This window comes from Schistocerca nitens, chromosome 5, assembly GCF_023898315.1.
Source record: "Schistocerca nitens isolate TAMUIC-IGC-003100 chromosome 5, iqSchNite1.1, whole genome shotgun sequence".
Lineage (NCBI taxonomy): Eukaryota > Metazoa > Arthropoda > Insecta > Orthoptera > Acrididae > Schistocerca > Schistocerca nitens.
The window spans coordinates 254,361,101-254,383,812 of NC_064618.1; the positions used below are offsets into that span (position 1 = coordinate 254,361,101).

A 22,712-nucleotide genomic window follows, 5' to 3' on the forward strand; every position below is an offset into this window, starting at 1 on the left:
AGACTTGCAGAGGCACAGCGATGTTACTCTTCGCGTTATGGTATGGGGAGCCATCTGGTATGGCTTCAGTTCACGGCTGGTAGTGGTTCAGGGAACTGTGACGTCACAGCACAATGTCACGGACATTCTACGCCCTTCTGTGTTAACTCTCATACAACAGTGGCGTGGTACCGTTTTCCAGTTCCACAACGCTCGCCCACAGACAGCCTGTGTCTCTGTGGACGACCATGAAGTGCTGAGGTACTCATGGGGACAGGAGGATTCCCTCCCTGTCCGCAACAGAACATGTGTGCAAGTACCTCGGACCTCAACTCCGCTATTATCCAGGATACAGGCAGCCGTCACAAGACTTGTCTGCGAGTTTGCCTCAGGAGAGGCTACAAACACTTTGTGACACCTAACCCAATCATTGCATGCACGCAGACGAGAGCCGGTGCAATGTCATATTGCCAACTTCATCGTAAATTACATTCGGTAATCACTGAAATAACACGTCCTCTTAACCCGTGCAGTATTAACTTCAACATCAGGCAGTCATATGAAATTGAAGAAAAATCAATTTCATGTGCCATTTAGTGTCTTAGAAATCGAACGAAAAGTATTACGTGGAAAAGAAACGCACGGATCGGATAGGCGCTTCTTTCTAATTTCTTTTAAGGGGCAAGAGAACCTCCACTGCATAACTAAATACACGAGTTGATAGAATTTTGCTTCACTTACCGCATTTTTTATAGCAAGAAAATCGGAAAACTCGCGTGTTGCGAATTTCGGCCGGCCTTGATGGCCACTCACACTGTGATGGCCACAGCCGCGTGTTGCGTCAGTAAAACTTGTCCAACCGGTGCTGTTACTAACGACCCTGGCGCCATGTAGCGTAATAGTTTTTTCAAGGAGAGAGCCGGCAGTCTCTTTCCGACGGGCCTGGAGATAGGTCTGGCTCTGCTACAGAATACGATTTGTGCGGTGAGTCTAACGCCTTGAGCAGTGTTTTGTTTTCAACCTCGACTTATTACTACCGCTGTTAGAAATGCAGTGATAACAAGCTCGCATAACTTGGTATTATATGTGTTGTGTCTAGACAAGACAGCCTAGACACAATGAGAGGAAGCCGAAAGGTACGCGCTAAGCTCACGCAGATGGGCGTGAGGTCTGAAACAGGATACGTAATGAATGCTATAAAGAAAAGTACGTAGCTTCTGGAATACTTAACTTTAATCCATCCTTGTGTTACATCGCTGTTGACGATACAAGTGAGACTCTATAGTTTCAGACAATACACTGCTAATGGCGCCTTGCTAGGTCGTAGCCATTGACTTAGGTGAAGGCTATTCTAACTATCTGCTCTGCAAAGGAGCGAGGCTTCGTCAGTGTGCATCGCTAGCTACGTCGTCCGTACAACTGGGGCGAGTGCTAGTACGTCTCTCTAGACCTGCCGTGTGGTGGCGCTCGGTCTGCTATCGCTGAAAGTGGCGACACGCGGGTCCGACATGTACTAATGGACCGCGGCCGATTTAAAGCTACCACCTAGCAAGTGTGGTGTCTGGCGGTGACACCACAATATGATATTTAGGCTAGACGCGACTGAATCGTACACGTTGATTGTGATTCTACGTTTAGCGAGGCTGTATTCAAAGTAGTCACTAAGTAAATCGAGCCCTCCACGCGATAGTCAATCATATGATGTCATAAGGATTATCTAAATATCAGATCACTCTCAGTTATTTGTGGTTCAGTAGTCTAAAATTTATTTAACGGCAAAAATAAGTTGCAGTAGTAAAAGGCATTCCTGTTGCGGATGTATTGCTGTTTGAGGAAACGTATAAAATGTTGGGACATGTAAGGGATCACAAGAGATAACCGCCTCATATCCGAGAAACACGAACGTGCAGTTCGTTACAACTTCTAAAATTACTGCCTGCTGATGTTACGAACCAACGCGATTTGCCGTTACGTAATCTAAAGTGTACTTCATGCATTTTTAAGCAGGTAGTTATTAATAAAATGTGGCTGAGTATGCATTAATGTTACTTATAATCCGTCTTGATTGGAAAATTTTTATTCATATGACCGGTCTCGGTTCATCCAGAACCATCTTCAGATCTGTAACATAATGGTACTAATTTACTATATCGCGATTACAAATCTTTTTCATCCTATCTAATCAACATCAAATATACCAGAACGTATCTGATATTTCGGTTACAAGAGTAACCCGTCCAAATTCAGCAACTTTCACATGCTGTGTCACATAAAATTTGTAGGCAGAATGCACGTCATTTATATTTATTATAACACTATTACCGACAGGAGGCGTCTGGTACATATGTTACATTCCATTTGCACATATTGTATTCAGTAGATTTTTTTGATTAACTTTGATCTCCAAAAATACTTAATTAAAATCTGTGGATGTGAAGGTACTTATCAAAATTAAAAAACACAGTAAAATTATCGTTTATTTACGATCTAAAAAACATAGGGCGATTTCTGTATCTATGGCGCTGGTGTAGACTAGTTTTCCTCTACGGTCTGCTTCCGTGGTACTCGCCATTTCGGTGTTGTGCCGCGGTCCGCTCAGTCGTCTGACGTCCATCGCCGTGGGCAAGAGGGCCGCGCAGGAGGGCCCCGTCAACGACACCAGGAACCCAATTTTAACGTCAGACCCCACATCAATAAATGTCAGAGATTGCTAATAACAAAAGAAATCCACTTCTGTACATCTCATCGACGACAAGTTGCAGTAAACAGTATCTACCATAAAACATCAAGGAGTAACTATGCAGATGGCCGTGCGAACTAACGCTCGGCTTTCCGGCGGGACGGAGCGCCTGGCCGACGGCACGAATCCGCCCGGTGGATTTGTGCTGAGGTCCGGTGAACCGGTCAGTCTGTGGATGGTTTTTAGGCGGTTTACCACCTGCCTCGGCGAATGCGGGCTGGTTCCCCTTATTCCGCCTCAGTTACACTATATCACCGACTGCTGCGCAAACAAGTTCTCCACGTACGCGTACACCACTATTACTCTACCACGCAAACATAGTGGTTACACTCGTCTGGTGTGAGACGTTCCCTGGGGGGTCCACCGGGGGCCGAACCGCACAATAACCCTGGGTTCGGTGTGGGGCGGAGGAGGGGTGAAGTGGACTGTGATAGTCGTCGTGGGGTTGTGGACCATTGCGGCTGCGGCGGGGACGGAGCCTCTCCGTCGTTTCTAGGTCCCAGGTTGCAATAGGATGAAATACAACTATGCAGAGCGAACTTAAGTAGAATGACCACAAAACACGAACAGTAGGAAAAGTAGATGCCAGACTGACATGTTTTCTTCTCAGTAATTGACTTCGTTCTTTACTGAAAATAATATTACTACCGTTGCCAAGGATCCAGTCAATAAATTCAATTCAGTTCTTACAAAGAGAACAGATGACCACAACTTTGTACTGGACGTTGGGGAAAAGGTGATTTGAAGATGATAAACATTGCTGTTTCTGCCTGACGCTCCTATGTCAGTGTGAATAAACATACCAAAAGTGTTAGACAGAATGTAGATAGGAGATTCGCCCCTACCTACAAACTGAAAAAAATTTTAATTAAGAAATTAAAAGAAAGTTATGATTTTGAAAATTCACTCAACTTAAAAAGCGCTCTGGAACTTGCATTAATTTTACAAAACACAGTCATTTCTAATGACGCCACTTGTGTATCATTCGGCATTATGAAAGGACATACGAACACCCTTGTTAAGAAATGCCTAGAAATAATGAAAGAAAACTTATTATCGCACCAGAAATTGAGCCAGGCTGAATTTGTGGGAGGTCGCGAATCCTTCGTTTTCCAGGGTAACAGCTCCTTGCCACTTGTACTGCAAGGCTGAGACAAGCTGGCGGCTGCTCCATTTTGCTTTGGGGAATATACACCTGGGCATCCATGGGTCGAGTCGAAGACACCATGACGGCCAAGGTGTGTGCTACACTGGTTGCAGATCATGTACACCCCCTCATTATGATCATGTTTACAGACGGCAAAGGCATTTTTAACAAGATAAAGCGCCATATCACGAAGTCCTGGAGTATGATGGAGTATGGCGAGTTCAAATTGATATCCTGACCTCCCATCTCACCAGATCTGAACCCGATCGAACGCATCAAGGATATGATAAAACGTAGCGTCCGAGGTCATCGCCACCCTTCCCGGAATTTTCGGGAATCGAGCGCCTTGGGTGTGCAGATATGGTCCCAACTCCCTCCAGCGACCTAGCAAGGTCTCATTGCTTTCAAGCCACGACGTGTCGCCTTGGTTATTCTTGCGAAATCTGTTAGGTACGTGGTCGTAATGTACGGGCTGGTAAGTGTAACACACCATATGGTGATCACGTAGGACACTCAAAGCTCAGCATTACCAGCATCAACCACAAGACGAAAATTCTTCACAGTGCCTCTAAAGGCAAAACGCTAGATAGTCTTGAGAACTAACAGATATGTAGTCATGAGTAGCGACATAGCAATAATAACCTTGACGACCAGTTAAATTTTACAGTTAAAAGTATCTTTCAAATATTTCATGATGTAGTGTAGTGGCACTTTTTTACTTCAGCTTCTCTTATTAGCCTTCACAGATAATATTGTTAAAAATGTACCATTAAATGTTGTAGTCCACTTACCGGTTTTCCTGGTTTACAAGTCTCGTCACGCTTAACCATGAGCTATGGATCGAGATTTATACTCGACATTTCATATTACCACAGAGCTGAACGTCATCTTGTTTCACATGTCTTAAGCTGGATCATGCATGGGTCATTTTTTGGCCATGATCTCTATGTAATTACGTCGTAGATTTGTCCTTGCTTGTATCCATGGGCAATATACCGCGTAATTACACCTCTTAGTTATGACTATACGCCTGTTTCATGTAAACATCTTAGCGTCTTAATGAATTTTCCTTGTCAGCGTTGTTATATTACTATTTTAGTTTCGAGATTTTAATGTTTTCCCTAAACGTTGCTGGCCAGTGTGGCCGAGCGGTTCTAGGCGCTTCAGTCTAGAACGGCACTACCGCTACGGTCGCAGTTTCGAATCTTGCCCCGGGCATGGACGTGTGTGATATCCTTAGGTTAGTTAGGTTTAAGTAGTTCTCAGTTCTAGGGGACTGACGACCGCAGATGTTAAGTCCCATAGTGCTCAGAGCCATTTGAACCATTTGTCCCCTAAATGTTGCAGAGACCAAAATTATACGTAAACCTCTGGCTAATTACCAGATGACCTCCTGTGATATTTGACTGCATGTGTGGTTCGGGGACGGTTATGGTAAAAAACTGTTTCATGAAGGTTTGCCTCATCGTCACCTACAGAATAAGGTTATGTGGCTCTATACTGTGCAATCTCGTCGTCAGATGGTTTTCCGCTGTGCAAGCATATTGTCAACAAATGCTGCTGTGTGATTACTTTTCTTGTATCCGACGTTGCACAAAGATATAATAGTGGAATACGGCTTAGGTTGTAGTCGTAACTAGATGTTGTCTTTTTTGACTTCATTGTTCTTTAGAAAACATTTTAGTTTTATGACTGTATAACAGTTACAACTTTTTTTAGATTACGTAATTATATTCCCTGTTGACAATGATATGAATACACAAGAAATCTCTAGCAGCAATAAATGTCAACATGCTCTCTAGTAACGTCCACTGCGTGTCAGTTCAGCTGCGCTCTTGCATCAGTGATGTACCCTGAGATCGGTAGTATGGGACGGATAAATCTGGTGGAACATTTTCTAAATACTGATTTTAGCTTCGACATGCCAGTGTCAACTGTTCATCTAATAAAAATGTGGAGTACATGCATAGCTCAAATTGGGCACATTTATAACATTACTCAGGTATGTGTACCAGTAATCAAACTAAGTATTATATTTATGACTTGTGTGGTAGTTTTCTGAGTGTAATATATTTTACACTTTATGTACACGATTCACAGATCAGATGACGGTAACTTTTTTCACAGGAACAGGTCACCATAAATCAACATTTAAAAACGACGTATTGGCTGAGAAGTTGTTTTTCTTCAAGCTGAATACTTACTACTAGCTTAAGAAGTAATAATAATAATAATAATACGTGGCTGCTACATGTGCCCTTTTGCCCCCTGTGCTTTATCACCCAGCAGAAAGAGCTCTCCTCCCTCAACCTTTGCAAGTAAAGAAGAGCGTCCTGGAGGTTCTACTGCCATGGGTGGATACAAATGTCGCAGCGAATGGTGAGAACTCAGGGAGTTGGAACAAACGAGGAATTTAGCAGGCACAACACATCTCATCTCCTCCAGATCGTGAATAATTCGGCATCGAAGACAATGAGATATGGTGGCAGCTAAATCTTGAGGACAAGACCTGGGAGAACAACAGACCAGCCAACGAAATGCTCTTGTTTTGACCCATACATGAAAGTGGCTACATATTTGTATTGATCATTTAAGATGACAGAGAAAATCATATTAAAACCGCTGTACTGCACTAAATCTAAAATCCCTCTGGGCCTCTGCAGTCACTGGGGTGTCTGTCGGTTAAAACGCTGGATTTGAGCCCGTGCGTGCCCCACACAAAGGGACTAAAACCTTCTCGCTGGTTTCAAGAGGCCTCTTGGCTCGTGGAAGACTGGAGAAAACGTGTTTCATAACTGGACGAGCCACAGTACTATACGCTGGTGCGTTCGGAGCAGCGAGGAACTTAAATGATTGACGCACCATTAGCATTTTCCGCTGCATGTTGATGTGTTGATTCTCCAGCCTCAGTACGGAGGACCAACCTGGGTGTTTGGCTCGTAATGTAAGCACCCGAGCCCGTCTGATTGCCTCGTGGTGGATAACATCAAGGACTCTCGGGTAAAAAGGTCTTGCTGAGCCTTATACCGTACACCCACAGCCAGACAACTATCTCATGAAATCTCTATAAAACTGGAGCAGACGCTCCCTGTCCCTACTAAGGTGCTTTAAGTTATTCAGTGAATTTTCGTCCGTTGCATTTAGGCCCTTTGGGCGTGGTAACCACGACAGTAGCAAATCGAAAATAAGGACCAGAAATGTCATAAAGTCTGTACGAGGTAGAATGGTGTCCTTCCTATGCAAGTCGGGTAAACTAATATGCCGACGTGAACGATTACAAGGAACAGACACACACAATTGTCCGCTGCCTACTCTTCTATCTTCTTTATTGTACGTCAAAACTGGCGAGTCACTGTTGCAATGTTGGAGGAGGAAACAAATTGCAAAATCGTCCACAAATAAGCATTGTACATTACGCCTTCCTGCAGACATGATGCAGTTGAAGGCTCTAGCAAAGAAGGTAATCCTTAAAATATTCCCCTCGGGGATACCGTTCCTCTACTCAAATTTATCTGACACCACAGCACCAACTTGGTATCTAAAAAAGTGATGTGATTACAAGGACCGAATAATGATGGGAGGTAGCCACTGAAGCCCCATTGGTGGTCCTAGAATACAGTGTTGCCTGCTGCTGTCTTACGCCTCCTGATGTCAAAGGACATACCTAGAGAGTGTTGTTTACATAGGAAAGCCTTATTTATAATCGTCTCGAGTAGGATAGGGTTATCGACAACGGATCGCCATCTCCTGAACCGAGACTGAGAGCAGCTGAGGAGCTGCCTTGTCTCTATAATCCAGAGAAGACATCGGTTAACAATTCGTGCCAAGGTCTTCCCTCCTATTGTGACATTTTCGGTCCTTTGCTGGCTTCAGGAGAGCTGTCAAAATTCTTCTCTTCAGTAGATGGGAAAGTGGCCTGTCAGCCATATCGAAGTCTTGAATTGTGATTGGGAGCAGTATCTCCAGACTCAGCCAGTATTGAATCTATCTCTTTTATGTGGAAAACGGGCAGTTATAGGACACAGAATTGTTGGTCCTGAAATTCAACCCTCTAAATGGTGGCACATTAGTGACAGAGCACTGGATACAGGCTGGCAGTGGCAGTATCAGTGCGAAATGCTCTGCTATTGTCTGGATGATGTCTCTGGGTGTTGTTGGCAGCAACAACTGTGTGTAGAGAACCGACTGCAATTACCAGAAATCATCACTTTTAAACGCAGTTATTAGTGCAGAAACTAGCAACCTCCGTTTGTATAGAAGTGTCAGTTATCGGAAGAGGCTTTTTAAGAGCTGAAGAGAAATCTGTAGTGAAAGTGTAAGGATTCATGGCTTTTCTCGGCCTCTCTATACGGGATACGCCTCGTTATTGTCACCCCCTGTATCTTATGTTCTTCAAGGAAAATATTGCTGCATGCCCTAATCCCGACAGTGATGCCCAGAGTAGATGAACAACCGACTCCCTCGTGAATGGCCTTACCACATTTGCCGCAAGTGGCTTCTCCCTTAAGACCGAGAGTAGTGCGCGTAAAGCGCCAGCATTTGAAAAAGCGCACTATGTTAGGGACGTACGATCGCACACTTCAACTGTTGAAAGAAAGAGTAGACTTGTCTGATTTTAATCAGGTCGCCATCCATTTCATTATATTTTGCACGACAACAATGCCTTCTAGGCCGACTCAGCTTTCAGTTACTCCTTGGGAAAATTAGATCTCTGCACGACACAAGACATTTGCTGTAGTTCAAGATATTGTGTAGCTCACTTTCAACTTTACATTCCCTCAGGCTCTTAGCTTCCTAGAGGATCTTTAGATGTTGGGAACGAGGAATTTCTATGAACAATCGCTTGATAGATTTCAAAGTGCAACCGAGGCCCCATAAAACCTTTTGAATGAAGAAACCGGAAACTTTCTCAAAGTAGCCCTCTTCTCCCCCTCTTACTTTCCTTTTTGTACAACATTATGACCGACAGCATGCATTCTGTTCCTATTTACATAAGAACTCTGAAATATTCCTGAATCAGGAGGACTGGTTACACGAGCCCATTCGTTAGATTGATTGTTGAAACCCACCAGCGGTACATCCATTCCGCTTGGATCGGAAGAATATAATTACGAGGGTTCTACTCGGTTCCACGAAGAGCTGGGGTACACTCAGAGCTCCGCTTGCCTGAGTAAGCTATATAATTGAGGTGGGCATTTTCCTCAGTATCCCAGTTAGCGACAGTTCCACCTCAACAACCACGCATCTTATCAGTATGCAGCAAACTGGAGGCTTTCTTAAAGATGTTTTTACCATCCTCGCGACCCGGGTGGTCAAGCAAAGATTCTAGCTCCCAGTGGCACACAATGTTCTATTGTCGCGTCATACAGTGGTCATTGAAGCATTCCCAGAGTTTATAGTGACAGAAGTCTAGCGATGTTAGTCAGTTTCCTGCTCAGGCCCCCCCTGTGGGTCCGGGAGTTAGAATAGGCGCGACGTACTCCTGCCTGTCGTAAGAGGCGACTAAAAGGAGTCCACACGTTTCAGCCTTTATGTCTTGGACCCTTGTCTAGTTTGATCTCCATCTTTCTCAATTTTCCCAAAGAGCGAGCCATTTGTTGAAGGGCGCCTTACATGGTGCATCGCATCCGCCGTGCATTGAGATCTTTAGCCCACTCTCTGATCGTCGCATTTCAGTCCCGCTCATTCTCCATCTCTTGGGCGAGGACACCTTCCTCGGTGCGTTTTCCACCTTGCACTATGCAGTGTCGCTTTCTGCACCGACGATGACTATGGACTTACTAGCACCTCATATACAGCGTGGTAGCCAGTACATTGTGGTGGGGCTGCCATGTACCCTGTTGGTTGTAGCCCCCTGACAACACAGGAATCGCTCTGCTGATGCCTGCCAGGCGGCCCTTGCTGGGGCTGTGTGGCGCCCATGGGGAGGGCCCTGGTCAGAGTGGGTAGCATCAGGGCGGATGACAAGTCGTGAAGCATAGTATTTCATCTCTTGCTGGTGGTCAGCTGCCAGCAGTCTGTAAGCGGGCAAAGTCTCACTTCAATGCTAAAAATGTGACCCCAAATCGTTCTCCTCCCTGGTCACACCATGGGAAGAACGCCAGGCCAAGGATGGCAGTGAAGCCGATTCGCCCCGGTACCTTGTATGTACAAGAGTTGATGGGGAATCTTTCATATCCAAGAAGCCTCAGTTTTTTGTGGAGCATTTGGAAGACAAGTTTGGGGAGGTGGAGGGCTTGTCCAAAATGTGCTCTGGGTCAGTCTTGATAAAAACAGCATTCTCTGTCCAGTCAGAGGCATTACTCGCTTGTAACTGGTTGGGGATGTTTCTGTTACCATCACGCCCCATAGCAGCTTAAATATAATACAGGGTATTATATTGCAAAGGGACGTCCTTCTGCAGTCTGACGACGAGCTGAGCTCCAGTATAGAGCTGTGAAGTGTTCGTTTAGTCTGGTGCATCTAGTGGAGTCTGACGGATAATCAGGTTACCACCGGTGCCTTCATCTTGGCCTTTGAGGATGACACATTGCCCGAGAAAGTCAGGGTGATAGATGTTAAGCCATATGTCTTCTCGCTGTTCTTCCAGCATCACATGCCGCAATTGTGGACATCAATCACATCCCAATACTCCATGTGTCCCACCTCCTACCTGTGTCAACTGTAGAGATCATCATTCATCTTGCTCACCAGACTGCAGGATTTTACAGAAAGAGAGGAAAAACATTGAATATATGACCCCCGACCAACTGACCTACACTGAGGCTAAGAAGGAATTTGAGCGCCTACGTCCTGTGGCTATGACGTCCTCTTACGCTGCCGCTACGAGAACAGTTGTTTCCCCATCAGTTCCTCGCATTCCTGTATCCTCTCAGAATCAAAAGACTACACCTGCCCCCTTGATGGTGGGGGTCATTTCCTTTCCCACACCACCTACTTCAGGAGCAACACCCTCCCCAACCATTGGGGATATCAGGCTTCACTTCTGAGCCAGAGAAGTGTGTCTTCTTCCGCTCCTCTCGCTAGGAAGGGATCCCTTGGGTCTCTCCCTTCCCAGGTTTCTGCTAGTGGGAAAGATGACACCAACCAGTGGCTGAAGAGCCCAAAAGCAGCTGGTCATAGGGCTTCACGCTAAGCCTCAGTCTCAGAGACTGAATCAGTAAAATCCTCCTAGCCAGGGAAACCCAAGGAGGAGTAAGGAGTCCTCAAGACCAAGGGAATTGCGGTGGCACCCACAGCACCGCTAGCTACAAGCTGTGCATCTGCGGATGAGGTGGAGATTCTGACCTCTGCTGAAGACCTAGATCTCGTTGGATCCTCAGACACAATGGACATAGACTGCTCAGGCAAAATGTCAGTGGCAGCAGGTGACCCTGAGCTATAACTGCCTCATAGAATGTTCCATGCCTTCCCAGTCTCACGATGACATCATCCTCCAGTGGAATTGTGGCGGTTTTTTCCACTGCCTGGCTGAGCTACAGCAGCTGTTGAGCTTTACACCTGCTTTCTGCATTGCTCTCGAGGAAAGCTGGTTCCGGCAATGCGGACCCCTGCACCCTGTGGCTGTAAGGTATACTCAGGGACCGTAGCGACTACAATCGAGTGTCAGATGGAGCTTCCTTTTATAATCTAAACTCAGTCTGTAGTGAAACTTTGCCCCTTCAAACTCCTCTTGAAGCTGTAGCTGTCAGAATAAGGACGACACAGGAAGTAACTGTCTGCAATGTATATCTTCCTCCAGATGGTGCAGTATACCTGAATGTATTGACTGCACTGATTGATCAACTCCCTAAACCTTTCCTACTATTGGGAGATTTTAATGCCCTTAACCCCTTGTGGGGTTGCACCGTGCTTACTGGCCAAGATAGAGATGTCGAAACTTTACTGTATGAGTTCGACCTCTGCTTCTTAAATACTGGGGCCACCACACATTTCAGTGTGGCTCATAGTAGTTACTTGGCCATTGATTTATCAATTTGCAGCCCAGGACTTCTCCCATCTATCCACTGGAGAGCACATGACGACCTGTGTGGTAGTGACCACTTCCCCATCTTCCTGTCACTGCCCTGGCGTCAGGCCCATGGTCTCTTGCCCAGATGGGCTTTAAACAAGATCAACTGGGAAACTTTCACCTCTGCTGTCACCATTGAATCACTCCAACACGGCAACATCGATGTGATGGTTGAGCAGGTGACTACAACAATCGTTTCTGAGGCAGAAAACACAATCCTCGCTCTTTAGGGTGCCACCAGCGAAAGGCAGTCCCATAGTGGTTGCCATAAGTCGCTGATGCAATTAAAGAGCGTCGGTGAGCTCTACAGTGGCATAAGCGGCACCCTTTCATGGAGAACCTCATAGCCTTTAAACGGCTCTGTGCCCCTGTTCACCAAATTATCAAACGAGGGAAGCAGTAGTGTTGGGAGAGATATGTCTCGACTTTTGGGTGCAATACGTCACCTTCCCATGGGCAAAGATCAAACGTGTTTTCGGGTACCAGACCCCAACAGGTGTTCCCAGTGTTAACATAAATGGCGTGTTATCTACCGACGCAAACGCGATTGTCGAGCACTTTGCTGAGCACTATTCTCTAGCCTCTGTGCCAGAGAATTACCCCCAGCCTTTCACACTCTCAAAAGTTGGCTGGAAGGAAAGTCTCTCGTTCCCTGCACGCTACAATGAATTCTTTAACGCCCCATTTACACAGAGTGGGAGATACTCAGTGCCCTTGCACATTGCCCCGACACAGCTACTGGGCTGGATCGGATCCAGTCAGATGATTAAACATCTCTCATCTGACTACAAGAGACACCTCCTCGTCATCTTCAACCGGATCTGGTGCGAGGGCGTCTTTCCATCGCAATGGTGGGAGAGCAGCATCATTCCGAAGCTCACATCCGGTAAAGAACCTCTTGATGTGGATAACTATCAGCCTTACCAACGTTCTTTCTAGGTTGCTGGAATGTATGGTGTGTTGACAGTTGGCTCAGGTCCTGGAGTCACATGGCCTAGCCTACTGGCTCTATGCCAGTGCTTCCACCAGAGTCCCTCTACCACTGACAATCTTGTGTGCCTCGAGTCTGCCATCTAAACAGCCTTTTCCAGACCCCAACACATGTTTGCAGTATTTTTTGATTTACGAAAAGCGTATGACACCACCTGGCGACATCATATCCTTGCCACATTATACGAGTGGGGTGTCTGAGGCCCGCTCCCGATTTTTTTCCAAAATTTCCTGTCACTTCGTACTTTCTGTGTCCAAGTTGGTGCCTCCCATAGTTCCACCCCCCACCCCCTACATCCAGGAGAATGGGGTCCTGCAGGGCTCTATATTGAGTGTCTCTCTATTTTTAGTGGTCATTAATGGTCTAGCAACAACTGCAAGGCTGTCGGTCTCACCTTTTCTGTAGGCAGATGACTTCTGCATTTCGTACTGCTCCACCAATAATGGTGTTGCTAAGCGGTGCCTACAGGGAACTATCCACAAGGGGCAGTAATGGGCTCTAGCCTACACTTTCTAGCTTTCGGCCGCAAAGTCGTGTGTTATGCACTTCTGTCGGCGTCGTACCATTCATCCAGAACCAGAACTCTACTTCAATGACGATGCACTCACTGTAATGGAGACATATCGATTCTTAGGACTGGTTTTCTACACCTGATTGACGTGGCTTCCACACCTTCGTCAGCTTAAGCGGAAATGCTGGCAGCACATCAATGGCTTCCGCTGGCAGAGCAATACAAAATGGGATGTAGATCGCTCTACGCTGATGCAACACTACAGAGCCCTTGTTCAATCCCGCCTTGACAATAGGAGTCTGGTTTATGGTTTGGCGGCACCCTCAGCGTTGCGTTTACTTGACCCAGTGCACCACTGTGGCGTTCGACTAGCGACAGGAGCATTCAGGACGAGTCTGGTGGCCGGAATCTCACCATTGCAGGTTAGGCGTGCGTAACTGCTGGCCAGTTACGTTGCACACGTTTGTAGTCCTCCTGCGCATCCGAATCACCGTCTCCTTTTCCCAACCATGGCAGTTGATCCCCCCATCGATGGCCCAGGTAAGGGCTTCCAATTGCAGTTGGTGTCCCAACCCTTCTTTCCGAACTGGAGTCTTTCCCTTCAGCACCTATACTTGAGGTCCATTCACGTATGTCTCCATAGTGTACACCTAGGCCGCGGCTTCGAGTGGACATTTCACATGGCTCAATTAAGCCACTTCCTCTCGATTCTTGACATGTACCAAGGCCACGAAGTGGTTTACACCGACGGCTCGATGGCTGATGCTCACGTCGGCTTCGCATATATCCGTGGAGGACATATTAAAAAGCATTCCTTGCCCGATGACTGCAGTGTTTTTACTGCCGAGCTGGTCGCTATATCTCGTGATCTTGAGGACATACGTTCATGCCCTGGGGAATCGTTTCTCCTGTGTACTGACTCCTTGAGCAGCCTACAAGCTATCGACCAGTGCTATCCTCGTTATCCATTCGTAACGACCATCTAGGAGTCCATCTATGCCCTGGAACGGTCCAGTCGTTCAGTGGTGTTTGTTTGGACACCAGGTTACGTGGGAATCCCAGGCAACGAACTTGCGGACAGGCTGGCCAAACAGGCTACACGGAAACCGCTTATGGAGATCTGCTTCTCTGCAACTGATCTGCGTTCAGTACTACTCCGCAAGGTTTTGCGGCTTTGGGAGACGAAATGGCATAACCTCAGCACGCAGAACAAACTGCGTGCCATTAAGGAGACTACGAATGTGTGGCAGTCCTCCATGCGGGCCTCTCGCAGGGACTCTGTGGTTCTCTGCCTGCTCCGCTTTGGCCACCCTTGGGTGACACACGGCTACCTCCTGCGCCGGGATGACCCACCTCAGTGCCCGCGCGGCGCCCGGCTGACAGTGGCCCATATCTTGGTGAGCGGTCCTTCTTTGGCTGCCCTGCGACGGACTCTTCAGTTACCGGACTCGTTGCAATTAATTTTAGCTGACAACGCCTCATCAGCTAATTTAGTTTTACGTTTTATACTTGACGGTGTGTTTTATCATTCTATATAAGTTTTAGCGCATGTCCTTTGTCCCTTTGTGTTCTCCATTCTAATGCTTTGAGGGTGAATGTTTTCATGTGTCCCAGAGTGGCTAGCTTTTCCTTTTTATTCTCTTGGTCGGCCAGCCACGGACAACTGGTCCCTTATTTTTACCGTACGTACATGTTTCTTGCTTATCTCTCTAGTTTTCTTTTCCTGTTTTGTCCATAGTAATATTGGTTGGCCTTCTGCCGTTCTTGTGGTTCTTCCTTTCTCCTGTTATTGTGCTGTACATCTCCTTCATTTTCTTCTTTCCCTTGTGTAATTATTTTACCAGGAACAAGGGACTGATGATGTCGCAGTTTGTCCCCTCCCCTCGCCCCTCTTTTAAACCAGCCAACCTGCTCAGGAACTCCGGAGCCGTCAAGCCCGTATCCAGCAAACGACTGCTGATCCCCTGATGGTACTAATTTAAGATTTTTCATAAACTATATGACAGAGTTTGCCTCTTAAAAGGAGAACTTATCTGTGTATTATAAATTATTCTTCACATTTTGTTCAATTAGTTAGACGAAATCTTTTAATTTTTGCGCCATTGGGAGGTGGTTTACGAAAATGTTACAGTTCTTTTTTTATTACACGTCATTTATCCCAGTTCAGCTTCCGTAGAATTGGCGTACCTTCTCTGAAGTTGTCGAAGAAATATATGCAAAATATATAGGTACAGGAAAATTCAGCTTCCTTAGGCTTTTTTCTCTGTCATCAGTCCTCTGAATGGCCTGACGCAGCCCGTCACGAATTCCTCTCCTGTGACAAACTCTTCAGTACAGAGTAACAGAATCAACATCCGCAAATATTTCTTCGAAATACACTCTAAGACAAAAAGAAAAATGCCTCGCACGACGAAGGAATCATCCGACCGGGGCAGAAATCGGTAGATGTGATGTACATGTACAGGCTAGCAAAGAGGTGGACCGGATCGTCTTTGGTTTACCCAATTTGTGAAGCTCTTTCTCTTAAATAAATAATACATTTTTTAAAAACTGTAATTATTTGGTTCCCTGTATATGTACATCACATCTCCGATTCCTTCTTTTGTGTTAGAGAGTATTACTGTCGATATATTCCCTTGTTGTTTATACCCTCCACATCTCCTACAGCTACTATGGGAATTATTTCTTGATGTCCTATCTCCCTGTCCCTTCTTCTTGTTAATGTTTTCCACATATATCTCTCCTTATCCATTCTGGGAGAAAACTTCTCATTCCCTACCAGTCCACCTAATTTTCTACATGATTCTATAGCACCACAACTCAAACATTTCGATTCTCTTCTTTTCTGACTTTGAAACAATCTATGATTTACTTCTGTACAGTTCTATGCTGCAAATCGATGTTCTCAAAATTTTCTTCCTTAAATTAAGCCCGACATTTGATACAAGTGGACTTCTTCAAGCAGAGATGTCCTCCTTCCCTCTGCTACCGTGATTTTTTAGGTCTTCCTGTCTTCATCGTCATGTATTATTTTTCTTCTATGCCAGCAGAATCCGTTCGCTTTGTGTGCTTCTTGGTCCCGTAAGTTTTGGTGTTAAGTTTAACGTTAATCTCATTTGTTCAACTCTTCTTTTTTCTGTTTACTCTCAATATCTGATGGTATGTCTCCAGACTCTTCATCGAAAGTTCTGTTCAACTTTGATATTGACTCCCCTGTCTTCCATGATGATTCCCATTTCTTCTTCTACCGTGACTCCATACAGCTCTGCCCTCGTAGAGGTCTTCAATGCACTCATTCAGCCTACCCGCTCTCTTCCCTGTGCTTAACAATGGGATTCCCGTTGCATTCTCAACGTTGAGGCACTTGTTTTCAATTTCCCAGAAGGTTGTTTGCCTTGTCTGTACGCTGAATCTGTCCTTATGACGACAATTTCTCTCTTGATTTATTCGCATTTTTCCTGTAACCATTTCGTTTTCACTTTTCTTCGCTTTTTACTTATCTTACGCCTTAGCGACTTTGATTGCTGTATTTCTGTCATAATCTGAGATTTCTGAATTTCTGTACCTCCTCCCTTGGTCGTTCACCTAAAATACATCTGTTGATACCCAAGCCACAGTTACGTTCCGTTTACTTACATTTGGATGATCGATTACTGTGACTGCATTTTTGAGATGTGTAAATTCCTATTCAGCTGAACAGCATGCTGTGGTATTCATTATCGCTATATTACACACTTAGAGAAATTATCTCATCATTCCTCAGTAGTTCAGTAGCCTGCGTCTTTTCTCATTGATTCTTTTGGATAATTATCTTCACTTTTCTTAGTTTCATGTGGATTCTGACAGGGAAAGTCCTATCACTAACCATTCAGTGCAACATCTCTGCCCTACCCTACTATTCATGAGGAACCCTACTCCTGTACCGAGCGAGGAAGCGGAGTGGTTAGCTCACTGGACTCGCTGTAGGACGACGGTTGAAGCCCGCGTTCGGCCATCCGGATTTAGGTTTTCAGTGATTTTACTAACTCGCTTCGGGCAAATTCCTTGATGGTTCCTTTAAAAGAGCACTGCCGACATCCTTACCCGTCATTCTCTAATCCGATGGGACCGATGACGTCGCTGTTTGGCCTCTTCCCCCGAAATTAGCCAACCAAGTTACACCCGTTACACTATTTTCTGCTGCTGTGGATATTACCTAATATTCTCAGGCTAGATTTCTTTTAATTTCCATCTTCAGGACAATATGCAGAAACTGATTGCTGCTCTTGTCCCGTTCAGAACATTGTATATCGTCTCTGACTGAGAAGTACGAGTGGTTGGTTATTTGTAACCTGTTACGTTTCCTGAATGCAATCTTTGTCCAAGAAAAGGTCTACCGGAACTACAGCAATGTTCATTTGTAAAGTTCACTAGGAATGCAGCGCCTGCATCTCAAGACGCATACTCAACAATGTGATATATAGATAATAATTCAGAAATGTAGATCCATTCAAAAAGTACGTAAAGCAGTCCGGCCATTCATATTTAGGTTATCTGTGATTTCCCTACACCACTCCAGGCAAATGCCGTTGAACGGGATCGACCGATTTCCTCTCCGATCCTTCAAACAATCCAACATTGTTAACGCGACTTTATAAACTATACTCTTCCTTCTTCGATTTCTTTTAAGCAGTCGGAGGTTGTATGTCAAAAACACCTTCATGCTTTACCATAAGCGACTGTGTCTACTTTCTGCTTCAGAGCAATGACAGAAAACGGGAAATACTTGGTGACCACTGCTGAGGAGGTGGCGTATGTCAGAGAGCAGTTGGGCACCAGCGAGGAGGACATCAAGACGTCTGTGACGTCACTCCGAGAATGGCTCAGGATGCAGCCACACTTACCCGACGCCGTAGGTCTGTACATTTGTTACACTAGAGGCCATATAATACACCTAGGAAATGCAAACACTTTATTCATGAATGGTGTAACTACTTAGAGGTAATGCCTTGTACACCTAAATATTTTTTATCTCTTTCATAAGCCGATTTAGAACAGCATTGTCTTACCATTGTTGTATCTGAAACTCACTCCAATTTATTACACATATAACAAGTCAGAAATAACTCAGCTATATTTCGTTACTGATGATCAGGTTTTTTTTGTTGATGACTGGGAAACAAATACTGATAGTTTTGTTGACTAAATTGTGATTGCAACTTAAGGAGGAAGTAATCATTACCAATTTTCGTGTTAAATCTACCTCCTTATTACAACTTCAGTGCTTACATCTTAGCTTACGGAAGACACTGAATTACTATGATCAGCTCCACGTCTTATTTTTGAATATTATGTACCTCTTTCAGCTGGTTATCTTGGTTATCTGTTTAGTGATTAGGAATGCTTCGATATGCTACTACACTCTTTAATATTATGCATACTACAGTTCGCAGTAATGTGAACGCAGATGCGTATGTGTAGTATAATATGAATGTGGGATCATACGACCGTTCTAAAAGAACATATATAGTAAAAAACTGAAAAAGTTGATCTTATAACAATTTTATCATACGAAGTTTTATACAGCAAAACTGCTATCCATATGAGAACCCTTTCTGTTTTGTGTGTCCTTAATATCCTTATAAAAATCTACCTTCATAATCACTACTTGAAATCTCTGTGTTCCAGATGACTCCGTCATTGAGCGAATGTACATCAACTGCAAGTGCAGCATAGAGAAGGTGAAACTGGGATTAGACGCATACTTCTCCCTCAAACACAAATTTCCCGAGTTACTTATGAACAGAGATGCAGAAGGAAGTGACTTCCAGTTTGCAATGGAGCACTTGTGAGTTCCGACCTGTCTTAAGCTTTTTAAATTCATACAGAGTTGTTATTTTTCGAAGAGCTTTTCATGCTTTATTGTAATGGATGTATAACTCTGCAGAGCTCTGGTTCCAATGTTTGGACTCCAAGTATAGGCGTACGTTACCTTGTCACTTCTTCGTGAAATGATAATATTAGATATTTCGGGAAAACAGCGGAATATTTTGTGTTACTAAAACAGAATTTAAGTATTTGCATTTACGATCACATGAAAAATAATTTTTGAATCCTCTGGGACTGCTGCGTAATGAATGTCTTTAAAGGACATAATGAATTTGTATAACCAGTTACGCTGCTATGAGTATTACTTTTTATTTGAACTATGGGCCTATTTCAGCTAAACAGAGATCATCAGGTTAGCTGTAATTGAACATTTTAAAAGTTTTTGTACATTTCTTGTTTTACACGAGAATTATGATTAATATGATTTTACATTCGTTTGAAGTCCTGACTTCCATGCAGCATCGTGGTTACTGTTGCTATCTATTTGTTACTGATTATATTCTGGGTTAACGTAACAACAATAATTAGTTTTGTAGTTTGTCCTGACTTTTCGTTTAGTAGCACTCAGAAATAAATTGCAATCTGTTGTTGAAATCATTTACAAAATGTCAGCTACAGACTGCGATTTATATATGACCACTAGTAAAAGAAAAGTCAGACCAAACTACGAATATGATTATTACTGTTACACTAACGTAAAATATAATCAGTAACAAATAGAAAACAACAGAAACGACGTTGCATGGAAGTCAGGACTTGAACACGCAGGTAAAATCTTATTATTCGTAACTCATATGCTATTTAACAAATTTACCAAAATTTATAAAATGTAATATTTCAGATATGATGATGGCTGTTTAACTTAAATAGGCCTGTAGTTAAAATAAAAAAGTACTACTCATAGCAGTGCAACTGGTTATGCAAATTTACTATGACCTAGAAAAATCAGTTATGTATTTTGTCAGTCGTTCTGCCTTATAATTCGACAGTTGTTTTCAAATGGTTCAAATGGCTCTGAGCACTATGGGACTCAACTCCTGAGGTCATCAGTCCCCTAGAACTTAGAACTAGTTAAACCTAACTAACCTAAGGACATCGCAAACATCCATGCCCGAGGCAGGATTCGAACCTGCGACCGTAGCGGTCTTGCGGTTCCAGACTGCAGCGCCTTTAACCGCACGGCCACTTCGGCCGGCGACAGTTGTTTTAACGAGAGTTTCGATATCACACCGTTCGAGTGTTTCGTTAGGCTGCTTGCAATGGTATGCTTCTTTAAAAACTCGTTGACTGAAATGCACTTTTATAAACGCACAGTCGTGTCATTATTTCAACGCAGAAGACTTTATTCCTGTGCTCTAGATTTTCAACAGTTCTGCCAGCACTAAATATCTTAACAACATGTCCAGAACCTCCGTTGTTTGTCTATTAATTCTTCAACATTGGTGACAACTCGCAAAGTGATACAGACCCCTCTTCTTAGCTCATATCAGTGTCTATCTCGTCATTATTGTGTAAAACGGTCTGTCAACTATGGATCTGTCAGAATCAACTCGCAAACCCAAAAGACATATATGCCCACTGCATCCTCAGCTACATTTTTCTGTGTAAACCAAATGTGTGGCGTGTGGTGAAAAACAGATAGTGCATTCTCTGCTATAAAACTTAAAAGGAGGGATCACTCATTAGTCAGCTCTAATGTACATTGAAATATCTCCCTCAGTTTCAGTCTCAGTTGCATGTGTTGCATTATACTCACAATTTTAGTAATGCATTACGTTAAAAATGTCGTTCTGTGTAAACATTTTTTTCTATAATCGTGCGCCGATTAGAGGTTATGTTTTTAAATTTTTGGTACCTCAAATGTCCGTTATTTTTCCGGAAGATGTTGTACCACTCTTAATTTTCTCACCGTACTTTCGTATATGATCATCGGCGTTACCATCGAATTGTTATCGTCGGCTAGAGTACTGAAGAAACACTTTGGTGTTAAACCAGTATCAGGAAAACGCCGCACTGTACACTCCACGTTAAGTGTATTGAGACGCTAACAGTACTATATGGATACCGCTGTCTCCAAAAGCAAGTTTTTGCACTGTGTTCGTACTCGCACAGCACAAGCTAATACATTGCTTGGAGAGAGGTAGACACCGCTGTTTTTTTCTCTACGCCCCTGTTTTGTTTCCTACGCGAAAGGAAGTACCGGTTAAGCATTTAAGCAGACAAACAAACTTTCCTGTTGTTAACGTTATTGTCGCTTTAAGCCACGTGGTTGGAAGAACGCAATGCGATCTATCTTTCGAAGTTTCCAGTTTCTCTTCCATAAATGATGTACTAGCCCATGACTCAAAAAATCGAATGTAATATACCTTGCAAAATGCCTGCTAATCTAGTGAGACGAAAGAGTGGCAGAAAATCTAATCCAATGCATTCTAAGTCAGGTTCTTGGAAGTCTAAAATCAAACTTCAAAGTGATGCAGGGCGCATTTCTCATAGTTTTCATCGATCATCTTCAAAATGTCTCCTACAAAACAAACTCGTGGCAATACTGTCTGACTCCGCAGATTCTCATCTTCTTCAGAGAATTCAAAGATATCCTACACCGTCAGCTTCCTCACATATTTTATGGTGGATCTTCACTTACTTGAAACACTGCAGTAGCCCATATTGCCCTCTATACGATTAACGTTAAGCCTTATGGGATGTTCCAAGATATTAAGAAGGCTAAGGTGCATTTGAAACAATGTAACATATACAAAATTTACCACCACATAAAGGTGTCCCACCACAAATTTCTCTCCTATGCGGAACTCATCTGAGAATGGCACTTGCTACCGATATCCTCAATTATTTGCTGGATGTATCCCAATTTCTGTCTTCTTCCTCAGTTTTTCCCTTACAACGCCCTCTAGTATGTGCTACCATACTGTCCATTCTTCTTGTCAGTGTTTCCCATATATTCATTTCCTCATTGATTTTGCAGAGAATCTCCACATTCATTACTTAATCAGTCCACTTAATTTTCGACATTCTTCTGAAGCACCACTCTTCAAATGCTTCGATTCTCTTCTGTTCTGGTTTTACCACAGTCCATGTTTCACTACCACACGATTTTTTGGTCCAAACGTATATCCTTAGAAATTTTTCCTCAACTTAAGGCCCGTTTTTGACACTAGTAGACTATTCTTTGCCAGGAGCGCCATTTTTGCCAGTGCTAGACTCTTTGTTAGGCCGTCATTGCTTCGTTCGCCACGTGTTATTTTGCTGCCTACATAGCAGCTTTCCTTAACTTCCTCTACTTGTTGATCACCAGTTCTGATATTAAGTCTCTCACTGTTATCATTTTTGGTACTTCTCATTACTTTCGTCTTTCTTGGATTTACTCTCAGTCCATATTCTGTACTCATTAGAGCGTACATTCCATTCAACAGATCCTGCAATTCTTCTTCTCTTTCACTGAAGAAAGCA

The 22,712-nt window shown here is 44.0% G+C and overlaps 1 protein-coding gene across 2 annotated transcripts in view; it reads left to right on the plus strand.

Moving 5' to 3' along the window:
* Positions 1-910: 910 nt before the first annotated feature.
* Positions 911-22,712, plus strand: part of LOC126259286 (clavesin-1-like) — a 41,330-nt gene continuing 19,528 nt past the window's right edge. For both annotated transcript variants that reach the window (XM_049955933.1, XM_049955934.1), the window contains exons 1-3: positions 911-963; positions 18,120-18,274; positions 19,047-19,206. In XM_049955933.1, coding sequence (XP_049811890.1) covers positions 18,124-18,274; positions 19,047-19,206 — 311 coding nt within the window. In that variant the 5' untranslated portion in view covers positions 911-963; positions 18,120-18,123. The remainder of the gene's footprint in view (positions 964-18,119; positions 18,275-19,046; positions 19,207-22,712) is intronic.